Source organism: Rhynchophorus ferrugineus, unplaced genomic scaffold (genome assembly GCF_030347505.1).
Source record: "Rhynchophorus ferrugineus isolate W39M unplaced genomic scaffold, kcgeb_rfMv2 rfM2, whole genome shotgun sequence".
Lineage (NCBI taxonomy): Eukaryota > Metazoa > Arthropoda > Insecta > Coleoptera > Curculionidae > Rhynchophorus > Rhynchophorus ferrugineus.
Window position 1 is genome coordinate 4,534,206 of NW_027472581.1, and position 23,076 is coordinate 4,557,281.

The window sequence follows — 23,076 nt, forward strand, 5'->3', positions numbered from 1 at the left end:
ATTAATTTTAAATTAAGATTCTACTAAGTGTATCTAATAAATATGTTATAAAAAAAGTTAATAACTAAGTTGTTAATTTCCAATCTGTCTAACATTTGTCAATTTCTTCTTCAATGTGTCTGATCGAGTTCATCTAAACATCTAAACCGATCTGAAATGAATTATAAATAAATGTTATGACTAATAAAACATAATCAATTGTTATATTCCATCAATTGTCATATCCATCAACTTTTGTTGCCATAAAACTCTTTTTATTCTCATAATGTCGTCTTTATTGTCATTGGTCCCATTCTGAAATAACCATTTCTCAGCTAAATACATAAATTGAAAAAATAAATAAAAATAGCGGCCAATTAATATTAGACAGTAAAAATGTTTACCTCTCTAACGAATTTTATTGGCAAGAGGGGGCTCCGTTATATTGTTCCTTTTCAAAGTAACTGATTAGAAACGCAATCTGTTCTGCTTGCCTTCGGAGTTATAAGCAGAGTAATAATAAGCAACGATTTGAAGTTTATAAATACAAACAAAGCATTAAAATAACGTTTGCCGGTTTATAGCCTCTCATCACAATTGTTTTGAAGAATTTTTCAGACGTTTGACAGCCGAACGACTTTGGCAGGATAGTTCGGTTACACGTTCGTACTTATCAGACAGCATTATATCTCTGTTTAACTAGAATAAACTGAAAAGGAAAATATTGTCTGATTCTAAAACGAATTTAGAAATTACGGCAGGAACAACTTAAACATCTTGATGACGTATATACAAAATAACTTTGGATAAACTATATATACTTTGTGTCACCGATCTGACGACTATTATTGGTTGCTTGATGTGGACGTATTTCGTTTTATTGGAATTTATTTATTTGTAGCGCATACTACATAAAAAATTTAAGCCTAGATTTTCTTCCTCGATATAAGTTTTAACCATTTTCGCTAAGCCGATTAATATATAGGTGATTAGCAACACTTATATCAGATACCTTCACAAAATAACTATTTATAATAAACAAACAATATTTTCTGAATAAAAGCAGTCGATAAAAATGCACAACCTATATTCATTGAGCGTAAACGGAGAACAAAAAGAGACAGGGAAAGAATGGTGAAATATTATCGAATGGAACATCGAATTTTAAATTTGCAATTTAGTTTCTACTCATTTTCACGCTACCCACTAATTTGTGGCATGTGCAGAGTGACCAAATATCTCATTATATGCGGTTATCCAAATTAAACAAGGAGGCGCACTAGCCGAGAGTTGGTTCTGGCACCTGCAGCTCGTCGCCGTATCATTAGACGGTCGCCAGGAGGAGGCGAGAAGATTTCAGTTCGGGCCTGATCGAAGGCGATAATAATATGGCGGAATATCTTAGGTCAGGACGTGTTTGTACTGGCCTAGATATTAAGTAAAAATATGCAAGAGCCGAGATGACTGTAATTATTTTTTTCCACATCAGAGGTTGTATCGGATATCTGTTCTCTATCTTGTGTTAGTTGTTGTTCGAAAATAATGTTTGATTGACAAGTTATCGCACTCATATGGTTTGTGTTTAGTAAGATTAAGTCAATATGTGGTGACTTAAACTATATATTTAATAAATAATGTGGTATCTTCGGATTACTTTTAGCATGGGTCTTGAAACAAATAAAGTTTATAAAGAAAAGTTCAGAAAGCTCAAAATTATATATAATATGATTTCTAGAATGAACGATATTCGTTTCATAGCGTATTATACTTCAAATTTCAACTACGTTAGTTACCGAAGATATATTGTTAGTTTGCATTGTTATTTTTATATTCACCTGCTTCAATCAGTTACGCTATTACATTTTTACACTAGTACACATTTCTGGCCAAGAAGAACTAATATAAATATATAAAAATTGTTATTAGCAGTACCAGTTGGGACTTGGTTATTAATGTCTGTGCAATTGCTTTGCGATTGTTCATAAGGCAAGAGTGTAAAATCCCATAACTGGTCTAAATCCGATTGGGTGTCCAAATTACATTAAAGTCTGAATAAAGTTTAAATAAGAATATTTACACTTATTTCTACATAATAAACATGAAGTGATTCATAAATCAAATGCAAGGAAAAATCCAAAACAGATTACAATTCGAGATCAAAAAAAAAACACTAAAGCGAAGAAACTACAGTGGAAATGAATTTAATTTAAATATCAATAGAGCATGAGTGAAAACCGCCCACAAAAACAGACGCGGATAATTACTAAACTAGCTAGTTTAGAATAATGGCGCACCAGAAGTTTTGGCAAATAAACACGCACCCTGTCTTATCTATGTTGGACTAAACGTTTGATTCTTTAGAAGTTGTAGTGAGATATTTTAAATATTTTTAAGAATAGGATGTTAATTAATAGTTTAGGTTATTGCGGATACTAATATTAGCTATTACTTTAAGATAACATCTTTTCTGGTACCGTCGCTCTTTGGTAACCTTTTTTAGCACATCTCTTATCCCCTTCGTAGTTTGGGATACCGAATAAATTAAAAATGCACCTTACACCCTTTAAATAAAACCCCATGAAAGAACCGTCGCAGTGGTTCGATCCACGATCCATAGATCACCTTGACAAAGAGCGTAATTCACGTAGCCTGAAGACCATACGAGATAAACGGTTTTTTTTTGACCTGAGATCTGAAAGGGGAATCCTTCTTATCGTTGGCAAGAGTGGAGGAATATCTCGAGTAGAGCTCGGATATAAAATCGTGAACTTGGAGGACATATGTTTCTCTATGAATTTTATTACTCCTGACGAACCAGGGGGTTATTCTCCCGACAATTTTGTTCTGAAAAACTTGAAGACGTTCCACCTGACTAGGTAAGACGTATTTCAGATAGACATTAGTGTCCTATAGATTAACTGATCGAACCAGCGTCTTGTAATGGATAGATACTATTCAAAAAGGAAGCTTGCTGGCCCGGTTGATGAGCGGGAATAGCAGATTGACAATAACTTGAACTTTCTGGAGGGAGCTTCGAATCTGGGACTTCACCTAAACTTCCAGTTGAAGAGAAGATCGAGATAGGTAGATAGCTGTCTTCTTCTGAGCGTGGAATTTGGGCGTTCTCGATATTAAGACGCGAAATTCTCGATGAAAAACGCTTCTTGTGGAAGAAGGTGGCCTGAGTTTTCTATGAGTTTACTTGCAAACTCAAGAAATGTAACCACTGGACTATCTCATCGAGTAGTTTCTGGAATCTGCTTTGGATATGCGAAGCTATTCTTTAGGTAGCAAAGTAAACAATGTCGTCAGAGTAAAAAGCTGTCCCAACTTGTGGTCTACTAGGGATTTTTGAAAGGAAAAGATTAAATAAAGCGGGTGCCAGGGGGAACTCCTGCGTCAATGGTTTCTCGACTGGAAAGAGTGTCTTTGATCTTCACCTGGTACGATCGTCCTGACAGAAATGATTTAATAAGAGCGGTTAGGTCATTGGATATATAATAATATCAAGTATATAATAATATAAAATTATATATAATAAATATCAAGTACGATAAGTACGTCAACTGAATTGATGATGTCAAAACGTCGTAATGTTGCCGCATCAACTTTGAGTTTTACTTCAATTTGGCTTTTACATACAGCAAAATTCTAATATAAATAAAATAATTAAACTGTTAAAAATGCAAATTTATATTATAAAATTAAAAAATACTGTTATAAAATATAATGTATTTATATATAACAATATAGTATATCTAACGCGTATATTATCAAAGGACTTAAAACTACAATTAATTATATAGTTGTAATAGTTTGTAGTTTAGGGTTGTGTTTTATTATATTTCTATTAATTTTATATTATTTTTAGGCGAGTTTCTAGGCGCCTTTTTTTATGTAGTAGTAGCCCCTGGAGGCCTAATCATCTTAATTAACAATTATATAATCAAATAATACGTTTTGTTTTCATTAGAGAGCATGTTTACCTCTAACTCTTGTTTATCTTTTTTTAAATAGAATAAAAGGAGAAAGACAATATTGTCTGACTCTAAAACGAACTTACAACTTGCGAAAGGCCCATATTGATGACGTGATTTCTCTGTTATTTTGAATAGAATATATATCAACAACTTCACGTATTAAATACAAGGAAGAACGCAAAATTGATTACAATTGTCGAGACCGATAAAAACACGAAAGCGAAGAAACTATCGTGGAAATGAACTTGATTTAAATATCAATAGACCGTGATTGCGAAACCGTCCACAAAAACAGACACGGATAATAGAGTTTCCGACACAAAGACGCTGAAATGTGGTCGCCACGTGATCCTATACATAAAGTCGCCGTAACGACCGAGACCGAAACCGACAGGATAGTGTCGGTGTCACGGAACTCCGTTTGACAATTAGTTACGGTTTTTATTGACTGGGCCCGGTCCAAATTGATCCTCGTTAAACCGCCGCAATTGCCGCGACTCGGACGCGACGTTCAATTAATACGCGCTGCGGTTGAGGATCAGCTTTCGACGAAAAAATGTAACATTTACAGTCCGTTCCTCGGAACAATAAGTCGCACGTAACGAAAACGGTCGTTTTTTCTTCGAACGGTGTTATTAGAGTTTGACGATTGGAAATCTGAAGGATGGGTCTTTCGTTACACCCCGTGAATAGACCCTGAGATCTTCGTAATGAAAACGTTTACTTTCTTTCGGAATTTAACAAAATCAATGGCACGCTTTATTATTACTTTGCATTGTTTATAAAAAAAGTAATGGGGATAATACAGGGGAGAAACACATTGCTCTTAGTAGTTCAACAAAATATCCAGTGCGCAATTAGTATTTCTTATTATTATAATCCATAATATATACATGACTGTATAGACAGTCACAGACAGACATGTAACAGGTCAATTGAAAAGTCCCCGGCCTACCATAGTAAAACACATTTTTTTGGCGAAATTAATCTTTTTTATTCGACATAATTCCCTTCAAGGGTGATAAACTGATCATAGCGACCCTTCAACTTTTCGATACGATTTTTGTAGTACGACTTGTTCTTTGCTTCAAAATAGGCTTCAGTTTACTGGAGTTTTTTCTGGAGAATATGGTGGATGAGGAAGCAATTCGAAGCCCAATTTCATGGATTTTTGTCATCGTTTTCACAGAATTCTGACACGGTGTATTGTATTGGTACAGCAGCACTTTCTTTTTCTTCAAATGCGGCCGTTTTTCGGCGATTTCGTCCTTCAAACGGTCCAATAACGCTATGTAATAGTCGCTGTTGATGGTCCTCCCTTTTTCAAGGTAGTTAATTAAAATTATTCCATGAGCATCCCAAAATATAGGCGCCATAACCTTGCCAGCCGCCTGTTGCGTGTTCCTACGCTTTGGAGCGGGTTCATCGTGTGCAGTCCATTCGGATGACTGTCGATTGGACTTCGGAGTGAAATGATGGATCCATGTTTCATTCATTGTCACATATCAACGAAAAAACTTGGGTTTATTACGCTTGATCATCTTCAAACACTGCTCCGAATCATCAACTCGTCGTTGTTTTTGGTCAAAAGTGAGCTCGAGCGGCACCCACTTTACACAAAGCTTTCTCATACCCAAATATTCGTGAATAATGAATATGTATGTCTGCTATTTCATTCAATTTAAATTTACGGTCATTCAAAATCATTTGGTGGATTTTTTAATGCTTTCGTCGGTAACAACCTCTTTTGGGCGTCCACCGTCTTCGGTGCTCATTTCACCACGCCTAAACTTAGTATACCAATCCTTGATGGTTGATGTTCCTGGGGCAGTGCCCGGAAACTCGGCATCAAGCCAAGTTTTTGCTTCAACTGTAGTTGCTTCACTCAAAATTCTAACTAATGATCCGACAGCTGTCAAATTTATAAACGCATCTTTTGAGGGTTAGGGCTAACTAAAAAATCATATAGATTTAATTCTAGTAGCGCCATCTGTATGTCAGGCCGGGAACTTCAATTGACCTGTTATTGAAGCTGACGGCCCTTTAATAAATAAATAAATAATAAATAATAATGTTTGTATCTATATTTGTAGGTTTTCCTGCATTTTATTTATACAAAAATTGTATTTATGTTAGCATTTTATATTGTCTCTTACTCTATTTATACTGTATTCTGTAACATTATATTGTACCAGGTCCTAAATAGCTCGTGGGACTGACGGGCCTTTAATAATTAAATAAATAATAAAAATAAATAAAAATTCCATCGAAAATGAGTGGAAACAGTTAGATCATGAGTATGTTAAAAACCTCTATAAAACGCTGACTGAAGTTCTGAAAAATAGAGGAGGATAAATCCGTTACTCAAATAAAAATTTGAAATATTGATTAGTTCTTTTGTTATCTTAAGTGGAAAATACAAGTAAACATTAGCTATCTATTTGTAATGTTTCCCGGATAATTTGATTTTCCCGGCTTTATTCGTAGCTAAACATTTTTTGTTATCGAAAGTGGTAACCAAAAATGTGTAGTGTGCAAAAGTTTTGCCGCGGAGTTATATCTCCTTTAGTGAGACAGTCATCATTTAAAATATATTTCCTAACAGATGGCCCACCCTACATAAGATCATTAAGATGGTGCCAAGGCGTAGCATATCACGAAATTCCTCGAAATCCATGAAAATGATACACTCTTGGGTCTACCGAAGCGAAGATGGATCAAATCCAAGGACGGATAAGAGAATAAACAACACTTGGGAAATATTTAAGTTTTGTTTATGTTTATCTTGGCCGATCGGCGTCTTTAATTCTTTTTTTTTGTTGGCCGCAGGCTAGGCTGTTCGATAAGTCAAACAAACACCAACTGTCGCAAAAATCTCTGGTTATCGGGCCAAGCGAACGACTACCTACACAGAAGTCCCTATTTGTAAACCAGAATGGTTAATTCACGGAAACGGGCAACCTCGTAGGGTTGTTTATTTACGTATTTAGCGACAGTGCAGAGACTTCGCAAGGAAACGCCAACTGAGCTTTTATATCGTCGTAAATATTGGGTGGTGTTAGTTTATCTAAAAGACAGAAGCCTTTTTTTGCTTCTTTTTTTTTCTCAACTGATATACATTAGCACAGTAGTTTATATTTTTTACAGGTTTAACAATATTCATTGTCGATTCAATGTAAAATTGTGGTATTGTTCATTATGATTTTCCTCCTCTGTGCCAAACTATTAATACGATGTATTATTTCAGTGTTATGCTTTCTTTACGTATATCTCAAAAGATTGGAAAATAATAAGCCAATTAAAAAAAAAGGCTAAAAAACAGATAAGTTATGATTTATTACATTCACACATTCAACATTTACAGTTAGTTTGAATATGTATTGTAATGAAAAATGTAATAATAAAAATTAATAAATTTTTCGTTAATACTTTGAATTATTCATTTGCAAGTTTACTTACTCTTTTTATTAATTTATATCTTTAAGGGCCAGTTTCCTCTATTTATTTCGTAAGTATTTTCATAATTATAATAAGCTTGAAAGTTTATCACTTCATCTCATTTTTCATGACAAGAATTTCATAGGAGCAGTGTTATTGGATTGAACGAGTGCCTTCGATAATATGTGGCAACATAGCTTAAAATGCAAGGTTAAAGCTTGTCCTTCGTAGTGATCTTGTAAACCTGATACAGTCATATTTGGAAAACTGGTCATTCCAAGTCAATGTCGGTAATTCTTTCTCAAGTGCGTCGTGGACTAAGTTTGATTTCTAGCAAGGTTACCCATTGGCTCTAATGCTGTTCAATATCTATATGACTGATATACCTAAAGTTGAAACAGTAAAACCTGCGCTCTATGAAATAAACATTCCTTTACTGAAACGAATGTAAGTAACGAAAAAGTTGCTACAAAATCCCGTGGCTATAAGAAGTTACATATCTCGGACCTCACATTTTGCCCACCGTATGACCTGGTCATCTCGAAAGCTTACGGCCCATCGAGAGAACTGTTTCTCTCGTGTGCATATCAAGTAAATTGCTAATTTCAATTAAAATCCTCATAGATTTTCCAGACATTGCAATTTCCCGACACGGCCCCAGGAAAGTCAACAATCAATGATCGGTATAATAAGTTTAGACGGGGTGAAATGAGCACCGAAGACGGTGAACGCAGTGGACGCCCAAAAGAGGTTGTTACCGACGAAAACATCAAAAAATCCACAAAATGATTTTGAGTGATCGTAGATTGAAACTAAATGAAATAGCAGACACTCTAAAGATATCAACTGAACGTGTATATCATTTCGTTCACGAAGATTTGGGTATGAGAAAGCTCTGTGCAAAGTGGGTGCCGCGTGAACTCACTTTTGAACAAAAACAACGACGAGTTGATGAATCAAGCGTATTAAACCCGAATTTTTGCGGCGATATGTGACAATGGATGGAACATGGCTCCATAATTTCACTCCGAAGTCCAATCGAGAGTCATCCGAGTGAATTGCACACGATGAACACGCTCCAAAGGGTTGGAAAACACAACAGTCGGCTGGCAAGGTTATGGCGTCTATATTTTGGGATGCGCATGGAATAATTTTCTACTTAAAAAAGGAAGGATCATGAACAGCGACTATTACATAGCGTTATTGGATCGTTTGAAGAGCGAAATTATGAAATTACCGAAAAATGGCCGCATTTGAAGAAAAAGAAAGTGCTGCTTCACCAAGACAGTGCACCGTGTCACAAGTCAATGACAACGATAGCAAAAATCCATGAATTTTCTTCGAATTGCTTACTCACCCATCGTATTCTCCAGATCTAGCTCCCTGCGACTATTTCCTATTCTCAGATCTCAAAAGAATGCTCGTTGGGAAGAAATTTTCGTCGACTGGAGAGGTGATCGACGAAACTGAGGCCTATTTTGAAGCAAAGTACAAATCGTACTATAAAAATGGTATCGAAAAGTTGGAGGGTCGTTATAATCAGTGTAGAGTCCTTGAAGCGAATTATGTTGAATAAAAAAACTAATTTTGTCAAAAATATGTGTTTTACTATGGTAGGCCGGGGACTTTTCAATTGACCTGTTATATACTGCTACATAGTTAACGATAGAGTGATCGAATTAGTGTAGAATTATTATTAGTCCTGAAGCTGATACGGGGAGAACTAAATCCATCATTATTACCCTAAACTGACATCCATTAATAAACTACTGTGATATTTTGAATGTCTCATTTAGTCTGAGACCAAATAACTGTAAACAACTTCTCGAATTTTAACAAAAATGAAAAAAGGTGATTTATCGGTGCTGGTAAAGCATCATTTTTTGCGCAAAAAACATCACCAAAACCAATATAAAATAAAAAATAATCACCAGACTTGGTACCCGTTGATTATTAATTATTCCTTCTGTTCATATCTCTATGTTGCAATTGTTGAGCACAATGCGACCAACAAAATTTAAAAAAATGGTAGCAGGAAAGTTTGTTTATATATATATATATATATATATATATATATATATATATTATTCTTTAAGTAACTTCCTGTATACAAATCGGTTGAAAGCATATATATAAAGGGTTGTCCCCTTTTTTATATAGGGACTCTTATTAATACCTGCCAAAGGATTTTTAATATTTCAGATATGAATAATCATGAGTTTCAAATTTATGCACGTAATACCAAACAATTCATCAATTAAATAGGGCGATGTACTCTTTTTACCTGAAAAGTATTGTAGGGGCAAATAGTTTTTAAGGATACTGATGACTTGCAGATGCTTATATTCTAAGCATTGTTGAATATGTTTTATATTTTATAGTTGTTTAATTAATTCTCAAATAATAAACATTATAATATATCAATTATTTAGAAGTAAAGTGACCTTGCAATTATTCTGTCATATTTTTAGATCAAAATAAACTCACTGGATTAAGGAAAAGTTATATTTTTCTGTTTTTCAAATTTTTAGAGATAGAACCTAATGCTAATACAGTAGTTTGAGTTTATTAACAAGATTAACAAGCATTGAACAACCTATAGGGTGCATAGGTTAAGAGAAAAAGGCTATGGGGATACAAAATTATATTATTAGCTATATTATTATTTGCTACACACAAGCTTTCGATAAGGTTTGGCACGACGACCTCGTTAATAAGCTAGAAAAGTTGTTAGCGATGTAACACATTGAAATATTAAAATCTTACATCAGAGCGACAGTGTTTATAGTCAACCAAGACGAAGTCTACTCCACAATAAAAGAGGCTAAAAGGACAAAATATATTGGGACTTATTACTTACCTACTTTACACATGTGATATGCCACAAATGGAAAATATCGCGATGGCTACATTTGCTGATGATACTGCGATTCTTGCTATCAGAGACAATACTAAAGAAACAACCCGAAAATGTTATGAATTATTATGTAACATAGGAAAATATATTACTTATCTGAAAAAACAAAATACAATTAACAATACATAATGAAGTACCATTTTACAAGTAAGTGTTAAAACCTATATGGACCTATGGAATTCAACTATGTCGTAATACTATAGCGATCGCTACAACATTTTTATGCATATAATACAGCTTTCTTCACCACCAGTTAGAGTCCCGACGCCATCCGCGACAGACTTCAAGCCCAACTGAACCATGCAATTGCGTGGTACAAATTCTAATCGCTGCAGATAATCCCGCGTAAAATTGAGGTTATTCCGTTTCATTGCAAGAAGGATTTCCGCGCTTATCGCCTCCAAATCGATAAAATCCCTATCCCCTGGCTGCAGAAGGAATCATACCTCGGTCTCCTGTCCGACTGCAGGTTCCAATGGTCAACCCAAATCCAGCACGCTATCTGCAAAGCCGGTGTTTTCTGTTCCCGTGCGAACTCCTTCCACAAAAATAGTGAGTATTCCGATATACAATCGTGTCGACAGCCTCACATTCCGACCGAGAAAACGAACATTTCTACAATACAAGTGTTTCAGGACAAAGTGCTAACAAACACTGTAATTGCAGCCACATATTTTAGGACTGATTATTTATTCTGACTGTCACTCAAGAAATTAAGATAATCATGACAGTAATGGAGACATGAGGAAACACCAATATAAAAATACAGACCCAAAAGAATCAAACCATTTGACTTTGTGTAGTATAGTCGGTCGCAATAAAATCTGGGCTTTTAAACCTTCCAACAAACTTCTCTCAATTTTTGCTGATGCTGAAATTTGCTCAGATCGATATAGCTTGACTTTGGCTGATACATGGTTTCAAGATGATGAAGAAATGTGATTAAAAAATTCAACAAGTGGATCAACATCGTCCCTTAGGCATGGCATCGTCATATTTCCAGAGAGATGGAGAACAATAAGAATATTTTGATTAATATATATTTACTAGCGTTGGGAACTATCGACTGAAAACAGTCGAAACAAGTCAAAATAGTCAACTACTAGAGCTTTTTTAAATAAAGTAAATGCTTTGTTTATTAGGGAATGGATATATTTTTAAAGAAAAATCGAGAGAATAATCGAAATATTACTTATTATTGCCGTAAAAATAGTTAAAAGTATTTTACTATTTATCATTCACAATTTTAATTTATTACATAGATAATCTTAAAAAATATATTTCCAAAATGCTGCTATATTAATATAAAATATATTATTATCTACAAGCAAACTACCAAAATAATTATAAAACTATGTTCTATAAATATTACATATAAATCTATGTAAGCATAAATTGAGTCCATTTTTGTCAAGGTCGTGGATAGGATGACAGAGCCAGAACGTTAAAAATCAGTCGAATGAAACTAGTAGAACCAAAAATAGTAACTAAAAGTACACGACTGAAACAGTCGACAGTCGAGTGAAGCAGTCACTGGTAAAAAGTAGTAAAATCAATCGAAACAAAGAAAGCGACTGAAATAGTCGATAGTGAAAAGTAGTCAATTACTAAACCGTTGATAGTCATTGACGTAGTTCAGTCGATAGTTCCCAACGCTAATATTTACCAAATTTCTAAAAAAATGACTTCTTAAAATGGAAAAATTATCATACTCATGCAAACACTCATATGTTTTGATCATAACAAGAAAAATCAAATAAATATCTAATAAATGTTAATATATTTTTTGTTAATTATATTTCTTTACTCCCAACGCTGTATGCTATTCCCAACAGGATCAATATCTTTTAAGTGAGTTGCAAAAAATACCGTTTTTTATACCACGACTTTCATCAATAGCAAAAATCAATTTAGTAAGTCTAATGTATTTTTTTCATCGATCGTTAAGATTGGTTAACTGCCATATCGAGAAGAATCACTTCCCTATATGTCCCTTCTAGTTACCATTTCATAACGTTCCTCGCGATGGGTTTGTGTGCTCGTGAGAATGGAGCATACACCTGAGCATGATTCAGCGTAATCGGCGAACAAAAATTCCAAGTCCGATTGCTCCTACCTTATACGTCAGTCGATCGGAAGCGATCTGATTCAAAGGATCAAACCCCTTTCGATAGCTCCTAATCGTTTGTTTGTGGATCCATGCATAAATTTGCAACTCATGATTATTCATATTTGAAAAATTAGATGTCTATTGAACCCATATTAGTTTTCTAACCCTTTTTAATGAAATAGGGTTCACTCATAAGGCCATAGGTACACTATAAAAAAGATATACCATATATTATTGTATAAAAACCTGGGACACAGGCCAGCTTTGGATTTTTTAACTGACTTCAAAAAAGTTTCTATGTTCGGCTATATATATTTTCTAATGTATGTTCGCCAATTTCTCCGTCTATTGTGGGCCAATTTTCAAAATTCTGTTTTTCTTCGAGCGAGTGCTCTTCCGAGGTGGTCCCATTGGAACCAAGTTAGGATCAGTTGGGGGGAAGAGGGCACAATCGAGGAAAAACCCTAATTTTCCAAGGCACGTACAATCTTTTCACATATTTTTTATCCAAAATAATCCGATATTTGTTATTAGCTCACTATAAAAGCCATTCAGTTTGCTTTTTAACTACTAACCATATGATATGAGAAGTCGTAGGAACATGGTAGGCAACTATTTCTATGGTGTGATAGTTAGAACGTTAAGATCACGCGCGGAGGTTGCGGGTTCGATTCCCAATAGAGCAGCAACTTTCTTTTTTCTAGTTTGGTTGGAACATTTGTCAATTCACCTAGACTAATAGCGAGCCCCTAGGTAGGAATGTTTGAAACATTCCTTATTTTCAGTCATTGTTTCTTTATTCCTATTTTTCCTCATATGGGCTATACTTTTACTTAGGGTATCCATTGTAATAATAAAATAACTGCATAATTTGTTGAGCAATTATCTAACACTAAAAAGAAAAAAAGAAAATATTTTTACAAAAAAAATTGAGTTTACTTAAAAAAAAGGGAACACACTAAAATGCAAAAAAATAATCAAGCTTAGAGTTTTAAACAAAACAAAACGCTTTAAAATAAAACATGTACGTAATAATCGTTGTAATAACTAAATAAAAATCAGTTTCAAGTCGGTGCCGAGCTCTCAATATAAAAATAATAATATAAATTTAACATAAGTCCTAAAGACAAAATTAAAAAGGAACAAATCTAATTTAATATAACTGTTTAGGTACGCAAATTAAAATGCAATTGTGATACACTGAATAACTCAATAATACTAAACAGATTGTATAAGGAAACTGTTGTTTGATGTAGAGAAATGTCAAAACCATCCAATCAGTTCTTTACATTGATAAATCTCATATACACTAATAATATGAAGGATCATAATAAATGCCTAATCATACATCGTATATCTCTAGTTACTATATATTTGCAAATACGAAGTTATCCAAGATTTCATCTTAAAACATCAAATAAGATTGCTAAATCACAGCAATGTGGAAGCAATACAGCTACTGGATAAAATGCAGAAAATCAGAAGATTGAAGCGAACCAAACCATTCGCTCTAGTGCTGTTCAATATCTATATGACTGATATCCCTAAAGTTGAAACAGTAAAACCTGCGCTCTATGAAATAAACATTCCTTTACTGAAACGAATGTATGTAACGAAAAAGTTGCTACAAAATCCCGTGGCTATAAGAAGTTACATATCTCGGACCTCACATTTTGCCCACCGTCTGACCTGGTCATCTTGAAAGGTTAAGGCCCATCGAGAGAACTGTTTCTCTCGTGTGCATATCAAGTAAATTGCTAATTTCATTTAAAATCCTCATAGATTTTCCAGACATTGCAATTTCTGGACACGGCTCCAGGAAAGTCAACCATCAATGATCGGTATAATAAGTTTAGACGGGGTGAAATGAGCACCGAAGACGGTGAACGCAGTGGACGCCCAAAAAAGTTTGTTACCGACGAAAACAGTAAAAAAATCCACAAAATTATTTTGAATGATCGTAGATTGAAACTAAATGAAATAGCAGATACTCTAAAGGTATCAACTGAACGTGTACATCATTTCATTCACGAAGATTTGGGTATGAGAAAGCTCTGTGTAAAGTGGGTGCCGCGTGAACTCACTTTTGAACAAAAACAACGACGAATTGATGAATCAAGCGTATTAAACCCGAGTTTTGTATTAAATCCGATATTTGTTACTAGCTCAGTATAAGAGCCATTCAGTTTGCTTTTTAACTACTACCATATGATATGAGAAGTCGTAGGAACATGGTAGGCAACTATTTCTATGGTTCTGCGGGTTCGATTCCCAATAGAGCAGCAACTTTCTTTTTTCTAGTTTGGTTGGAACATTTGTCAATTCACCTAGACTAATAGTGAGCCCCTAGGTAGGAATACTTGAAACATTCATTATTTTCAGTCATTGTTTCTTTATTCCTATTTTTCCTCACATGGGCTGTACTTTTACTTAGGCTATCCATTGTTGAGCAATTATCTAACACTAACAAGAGAAAAATAAAATATTTTTATAAAAAAAATTGAGCCTACTTCAAAACAAATAGGGAACCCACTAAAATGCAAAAAAATAATCAAACTTAGAGTTTTAAACAAGACAAAACGCTTTAAAATAAAACATGTACGTAATAATCGTTGTAATAACTAAATAAAAATCAGTTTCAAGTCGGTGCCGACCTCTGAATTCAAACATAATAATATAAATTTAACATATGTCCCAAAGACAAAATTAAAAAGGAACAAATCTAATTTAATATAACTGTTTAGGTACGCAAATTAAAATGCAATTGTGATACATTGAATAACTCAATAATATTAAACAGATTGTATAAGGAAACTGTTGTTTGATGTAGAGAAATGTCAAAACCACCCAATCAGTTCTTTACATTGATAAATCTCATATACACTAATAATTTGAAGGATCATAATAAATGCCTAATCATACATCGTATATCTCTAGTTACTATATATTTGCAAATACGAAGTTATCCAAGATTTCATCTTAAAACATCAAATAAGATTGCTAAATCACAGCAATGTGGAAGCAATACAGCTACTGGATAAAATGCAGAAAATCAGAAGATTGAAGCGAACCAAACCATTCGCTCTAGTGCTGTTCAATATCTATATGACTGATATCCCTAAAGTTGAAACAGTAAAACCTGCGCTCTATGAAATAAACATTCCTTTACTGAAACGAATGTATGTAACGAAAAAGTTGCTACAAAATCCCGTGGCTATAAGAAGTTACATATCTCGGACCTCACATTTTGCCCACCGTCTGACCTGGTCATCTTGAAAGGTTAAGGCCCATCGAGAGAACTGTTTCTCTCGTGTGCATATCAAGTAAATTGCTAATTTCATTTAAAATCCTCATAGATTTTCCAGACATTGCAATTTCTGGACACGGCTCCAGGAAAGTCAACCATCAATGATCGGTATAATAAGTTTAGACGGGGTGAAATGAGCACCGAAGACGGTGAACGCAGTGGACGCCCAAAAAAGTTTGTTACCGACGAAAACAGTAAAAAAATCCACAAAATTATTTTGAATGATCGTAGATTGAAACTAAATGAAATAGCAGATACTCTAAAGGTATCAACTGAACGTGTACATCATTTCATTCACGAAGATTTGGGTATGAGAAAGCTCTGTGTAAAGTGGGTGCCGCGTGAACTCACTTTTGAACAAAAACAACGACGAATTGATGAATCAAGCGTATTAAACCCGAGTTTTGTATTAAATCCGATATTTGTTACTAGCTCAGTATAAGAGCCATTCAGTTTGCTTTTTAACTACTAACCATATGATATGAGAAGTCGTAGGAACATGGTAGGCAACTATTTCTATGGTTTTGCGGGTTCGATTCCCAATAGAGCAGCAACTTTTTTTTTTCTAGTTTGGTTGGAACATTTGTCAATTCACCTAGACTAATAGTGAGCCCCTAGGTAGGAATACTTGAAACATTCATTATTTTCAGTCATTGTTTCTTTATTCCTATTTTTCCTCATATGGGCTGTACTTTTACTTAGGCTATCCATTGTTGAGCAATTATCTAACACTAACAAGAGAAAAATAAAATATTTTTACAAAAAAAATTGAGCCTACTTCAAAAAAAAAGGGAACACACTAAAATGCAAAAAAATAATCAAACTTAGAGTTTTAACACAAAACAAAACGCTTTAAAATAAAACATGTACGTAATAATCGTTGTAATAACTAAATAAAAATCAGTTAGTTCAAAAAGTCAAGTCAGTCAGTCAGTTAAAAATCAGTTTCAAGTCGGTGCCGAGCCCTCAATACAAAAATAATAATATAAATTTAACATAAGTCCTAAAGACAAAATTAAAAAGGAACAAAACAAATCTAATTTAATATAACTGTTTGGGTACGCAAATTAAAATGCAATTGTGATACACTGAATAACTCAATAATACTAAATAGATTGTATAAGGAAACCGTTGTTTGATGTAGAGAAATGTCAAAACCATCAAATCAGTTCCTTACATTGATAAATCTCATATACACTAATAATATAAAGGATCATAATAAATACCTAATCATACATCGTATATCTCTAGTTACTATATTTTTGCAAATACGAATTGATCCAAGATTTCGTTTTAAAACATGAAACAAGATTGCTAAATCACAGCGACGTGGAAGCAATACAGCTACTGGACAAAATGCAGAAAATCAGAAGATTGAAGCGAACCAAACCACACGAACTTGTTTAATGTATAAGTGTATTCTTAATTTTACCTTAAGTAGTTATGTTTTATTTCAATTTCGGAAATACATTCCGATGTATTAATCGCGTACTGGCCCTGCTTGTTAATACACAAATGCAAGTACAACAGAACACTAGTAATAAATTAATTTGTAAATTAAGATTGTTCTAAGCCCATCTAATGTAAGATGTAATTAGTAAACAAAAATTCTCAATTTATCCATACAAAGTGAACCAACGGAACAAAACTCAAGTGTTACAGCAGATTTTCTACGATTTATGATAAATATAAAAAGGAAAACATAGTTTTTTATCCAAATGTCTTCAAATGATGAATTCAAAATACATTCTTCGTCAGTATCTGTGTCTTGAATTTCGTCTTGTAGTACTGTATATGTATTTTTGAAGTTAGAGTGGAACTTGAATATATCTCTTTTGTGATATTTTTTTTGTCGCCTTTAAATCGAAGATTGCAGATAACAGAACTTGAGGATTATATTTCAAAATATTCTCAAACCATAGAACGTTTGGCTGAATGCATTATTCTACTGAACAGTTACAAAATAATAAAATTGATTGTAAAAAAGATTTCTCTGCCTTAGCTGCTGATAAAACAAATGTGAAATAAAAAGTGTCGCGACTTATTTTCATAATTTCATATTGCGATCATTAATTTTTTGTATTCTTTAATAGCCAAGAAAATAAACTGTTGAATATTAAAGAAGAGTTTTCATATCAGAAAATTTATTTATTAGAAATACCTAGTATAAATATTGAATACAGTTTATCACCTTTTTACGGTTAATATGTTTACGAAATTTAACTGCAACTATAAAAACTTCCTCAAATCTTTTCGAATCCATTCAATTTCTGGAAACTTTCGAATCTAAATTTTATCTTCAAGATCTTAGGAAAGAAGTTTTGACAATCAAAAGACTTGAACAAAAATCGAGAGAGTTACAACGAAACCAAAAAGTCAATAAAAAAACTATTATTGAAAAAACTATTATTAACATTCAAAATTTTAATCTTTTTGTCCTTTTACATTAATAATCTTGAAAAATATCGTTCCAAAATGCTGCTATATTAATATACAATATATTATATTATTGTTATTTACAAGCCAAGTACCAAAAAAATCGTAAATCTGTATATATAACATATAAATCTATATAAGTCCAAGTTCGGTATATTTTTTCAAGGTCGCGACTAGAACGACAACCAGAATATTAAAAATCGGTGGAAGGATAATTAATAGAACCGAAAATACCAGCTAAAAGTTCAGTATTGAAACAGTCGATAGTAAATAGTAATAAAATTAGTCGGCGATTGAAAACAGTCGACTGGAACAGTCTCAGTAGTACAGTAAAAAGTAGTAAAACAGTGGAAACAGAAATAGCGACTGTAACAGTCGATAGTTAAAAGTAGTCAATTACCAAACAGTCGATAGTCAATTTCAGTTGAAAGTTCCTAACGTGAAGTAGATATAACATTGTTTGTTATTCGATTTTTTATATTTGTTTTTGTTTTTTATTTGATAAAAGAACACAACTCCATAAATAATTAAGTTAAGTTCGCCATTATACACAAAAATTGATAGATAATAGTATAGTAATCTCAGTTTCATTCATAATTTATTACCTCGCGTTCACAACAAACTCTGCGCAGCATCCTACGAAGATTCTATCGATTTCCCAGCAGTTTACTCCCGACAGTAGAACGTACACATCCCTGCAGCCTGCTACTATATATATACACACAGAGCTGGGTCAAATGCCCCTCCTCTTTTATAAAAAAGCTCCAACCGACCAAATAATTAAAACCATGTGATCAAAAGAATAAACCGCGAATCACCGCGAACATATATCGTTTTAAATAAACATGAACTGAAACAAATTTGAATCAAATATAATTAAAAAACATAAAATCAAGTGCTCCTTCTCCTACCAAAGAAACTATGGCCCGTTGGTGTGATTTTAGTAACCTTATTAAGTGGTTGGGACTGGTAATTGTACTTCTTACAATTTGTTTTGAGAAATCATCGGCGAATCCCGATGCGAAAAGACTCTACGACGACCTCTTGAGTAATTATAACCGTTTAATTAGACCAGTGCGGAACCATTCGACTAATATACTCGTTAAGTTAGGATTACGACTATCGCAATTAATAGAATTAGTAAGTAAATAATTAAAATAGGTCTTGGATTTTAATATTTCCTGTTTTAGAATTTAAAGGATCAAATTTTAACGACCAACGTTTGGCTTGAGCACGTAAGTCAATAAAAACAAAACAAACAAATAGACAAATAATGATAAACAAATGAATGTTTTAGGAATGGCATGATTATAAGTTCATGTGGGATCCACAAGAATATGGAGGGGTCACCGAATTATATGTTCCATCTGAACATATATGGTTACCTGATATATTATTGTACAATAAGTAAGTTGTTTCAATCTCAATCAAAAATCATTTGGGTGGTATCCATCTTTGTGTAATTTTTTTGATATTAATACTTTGAAATTATGGACTAATAACTCTTGGTTTTTTTTCAGTATTATAGTATTGTAGTTTTTCATTGTTTTTTATCCAATATTCAACATTCGATCTTATTCAAGACCATCAGTATGTACGCTCCGATAGAAAATTAGTCTTTAATTGTAATAGTTATGTACTTTGTACAAGTTCGTGTGATTTGATTCTCTTCAATTTTTTAAGTTCCTATGTATTGTCCAGTAGATGAGTTGCTTCAACGTTGCTGTGATTTAACAACCTTTTTCCATACGAAATAGTGAATAGTGCAATTCTTAGATGGTTACGTAGCGATAAGCTTTAATAATTAATGAAATAACTTTATTTTGGAGGCCTTGGATTACTATTTGGTTTGATATCTCGGTATAACTCTATATATGCACCCCATAAATCCAAATAAGCTTTATTTTTGACTAATAAATCATTATTATTTGATCTTACAATATGTTTAGGGTATCATCTGCTTAGCTTTTTGTGATGCATGTGATGGTTCCAATTTAACATACCATCCAGATAGATGCTGAGGTATTTCGATGATTCTGTTTGAGAAATGCTGCAGTCTCTTTTTTGGTAAATAATTTTATATGTTCTAGTCATTGTCCAGATATTCTAGAGTTCAAATAGAGCAAGGTAATGTTTACTAATTCATAATAACATATTTTTTCAAGAATTCGGAATTGTAAGGTGCATTGTTATCTATTTTCGGTAATTGATAGGTTAATCAACGGAATCTTTTTAGTAAATTTGATTATATTTAACATAAGATATAATATTTTAAGCTTCATACAATACAACACATGAACATCCTTTTCTTGAACAGATGTTTAAAAGGGAGAGCCATAATTTTTCAACACATCTAAGATCTAGGTTTTTTCTTAAAAGATGATACATATTAGTTCTTAAAATCGATACTGGTTTAAGCAAAAAATGTATTTTTCATTACTGATGAATAAATTTGATGTATAAATAATTAAAACTTAAGTTTATATAGTTTTTTGTACTATTGTTAGTGAAATAAATTCAGTATCATGTAGTGCTGCTCTTACTAAACTTCTGAATTCATTCGATCTAATAATATTTAGGATATATTATTATTAATTATAAAAAAATTTAATAGTTTCAGATGTTCTTCGATTTTCTCTCTAGTATAAACCGATTTCGAAACAATATGTACTTTTACAATATTATAGAGCAACAGCAAATACCACATCATGATAAAATATTAATGAAAAATATAGCCAACACATTTTTCTTCATATTTTCTCTTTATTTTTCATTTGTCATATTTTCCTTTCAATTTCTTCGTATTTCTTTAGACTGTCTGGTGATTCTTTCAATTTATGAATGTGAAGCAAAAAGAATATTTAATATTAACCATTTAATATTCATCCCTTTAAGCGCTGATGGTGAATATGTCATAACGACTATGACAAAAGCGGTACTAAGATATGATGGCAAAATTCAGTGGACACCACCAGCCATATTTAAGTCCTCTTGCGAAATTGACGTCCGCTATTTCCCCTTTGACCAACAAACATGCTTCATGAAGTTTGGTAGTTGGACGTATGGAAGTCAGGTAAAAAGAGATAGTTATGTAACATCAATTAAATGCAAGTTGATTTTTTTCGACAGATTGATCTACAACATATTAACCAGAAACCGGGTCAGGACATAGTCGAAGTGGGAATTGATTTACGAGAGTATTACCCCAGCGTGGAGTGGGATATATTGGCTGTACCGGCAGAAAGACACGAGAAGTTTTATCCATGTTGCCCCGAACCCTATCCTGGTATGTATAATATTTAATTTGTATCTTTTATTATTAAATTTTATTATTGTGAAGCAAGAATCTAATGTAGGACTTACCATTCTACCACACGTTTCCGCATATATACAATGGCATTTATAGGAATTTCTTTTAATATTAAGTGTTTGCACGTATTATGGTTATTTTTATATTTTACAAACCATTTATTATGAAAAATTAGGTTCAATGATTTTCTACAACTTCTTGCCATCTCTCTAGCAATATGGCGACATCGTGTTAAAAGGACGATGTTTATTTGACCAGTGCAAATATTTCTTTTATTAATACTATATATATATATATATATATATATATATATATATATATATATATATGATATCAGAAATCTACGTATTTTATTATCATCATATACATTTAGTTGGCTGTCAATCACATTAGCCTTTGGTCCTATACTCTAAACACTTCAAATTATATTTTTTATGGGTTCTGTTCCGCATAGTTTAATTCCGAAGGATCAAATTACCATAAGTATTGGTTTGTAGAACAATATCTTGTTATCCAAGGATAACCAATTATATTATCGTCCATTAAAGCAATATATTTGGTTTAAAGACGAAGTTCTTTTCATTTGACCAGTAACAGATGGGACAAAAGCCCCGCTACGATTTTGATTGCGCGCCAGCTTGTTTATTGACATTTAGCTCAGTTTCGCTTTAACCATTGTGTTAGAGACACAAGAAGTTTTTTCCTTATTGCCCCGAACCCTATCCTGGTATGTATAATATTTAATTTGTGTCTTTTATTATTAAATTTTATTATTGTGAAGCAATAATCTAACGTAGGACTTACCATTCTACCACACGTTTCCGCATATATACAATGGCATTTATAGGAATTTCTGTTAATATTAAGGGTTTGCACGTATTCTGGTCATTTTTGTATTTTACAAACCATTTATTATGAAAAATTAGGTTCAATGATTTTCTACAACTTCTTGCCATCTCTCTAGCAATATGGCGACATCATGTTAAAAGGACGATGTTGATTTGACCAGTGCAAATATTTCTTTTTATTAATACTATATATATATATATATATATATATATATATATATATATATATATATATATATATATATATATATATCAGAAATCTACGTATTTTATTATCATCATATACATTTAGTTGGCTGTCAATCACATTAGCTTTTGGTCCTTTACTGTAAACACTTCAAATTATATTTGTTATGGGTTCTGTTCCCCATAGTTTAATTCCGAAGGATCGAATCACCATAAGTATTGGTCTGTAGAACAATATCTTGTTATCCAAGGATAACCAATTATATTATCGTCCATTAAAGCAATATATTTGGTTTAAAGACGAAATTATTTTCATTTGACCAGTAACAGATCGGGCAAAAGCCCCGCTACCATTTTGATTACGCGCCAGCTTGTTTATTGACATTTAGCTCAGTTTCGCTTTAACCATTGTGTTAGAGACACGAGAAGTTTTATCCTTGTTGCCCCGAACCCTATCCTGGTATGTATAATATTTAATTTGTATCTTTTATTATTAAATTTGATTATTGTGAAGCAAGAATTTAATGTAGGACTACCATTCTACCACACGTTTCCGCATATATAC

At 33.0% G+C, this 23,076-nt stretch overlaps 1 protein-coding gene across 2 annotated transcripts in view; it reads left to right on the forward strand.

The window, feature by feature from the left end:
* Nucleotides 1-23,076, forward strand: part of nAChRalpha2 (nicotinic Acetylcholine Receptor alpha2) — a 152,084-nt gene that overhangs the window by 117,820 nt on the left and 11,188 nt on the right. The window contains exons 2-6 of one of the 2 annotated variants that reach the window (XM_076394694.1): nt 18,800-19,307; nt 19,358-19,402; nt 19,465-19,574; nt 21,063-21,240; nt 21,297-21,453. In XM_076394694.1, the coding sequence (XP_076250809.1) occupies nt 19,089-19,307; nt 19,358-19,402; nt 19,465-19,574; nt 21,063-21,240; nt 21,297-21,453 (709 nt within the window). In that variant the 5' untranslated portion in view covers nt 18,800-19,088. The remainder of the gene's footprint in view (nt 1-18,799; nt 19,308-19,357; nt 19,403-19,464; nt 19,575-21,062; nt 21,241-21,296; nt 21,454-23,076) is intronic. The other variant, XM_076394695.1, reaches the window with a different exon arrangement.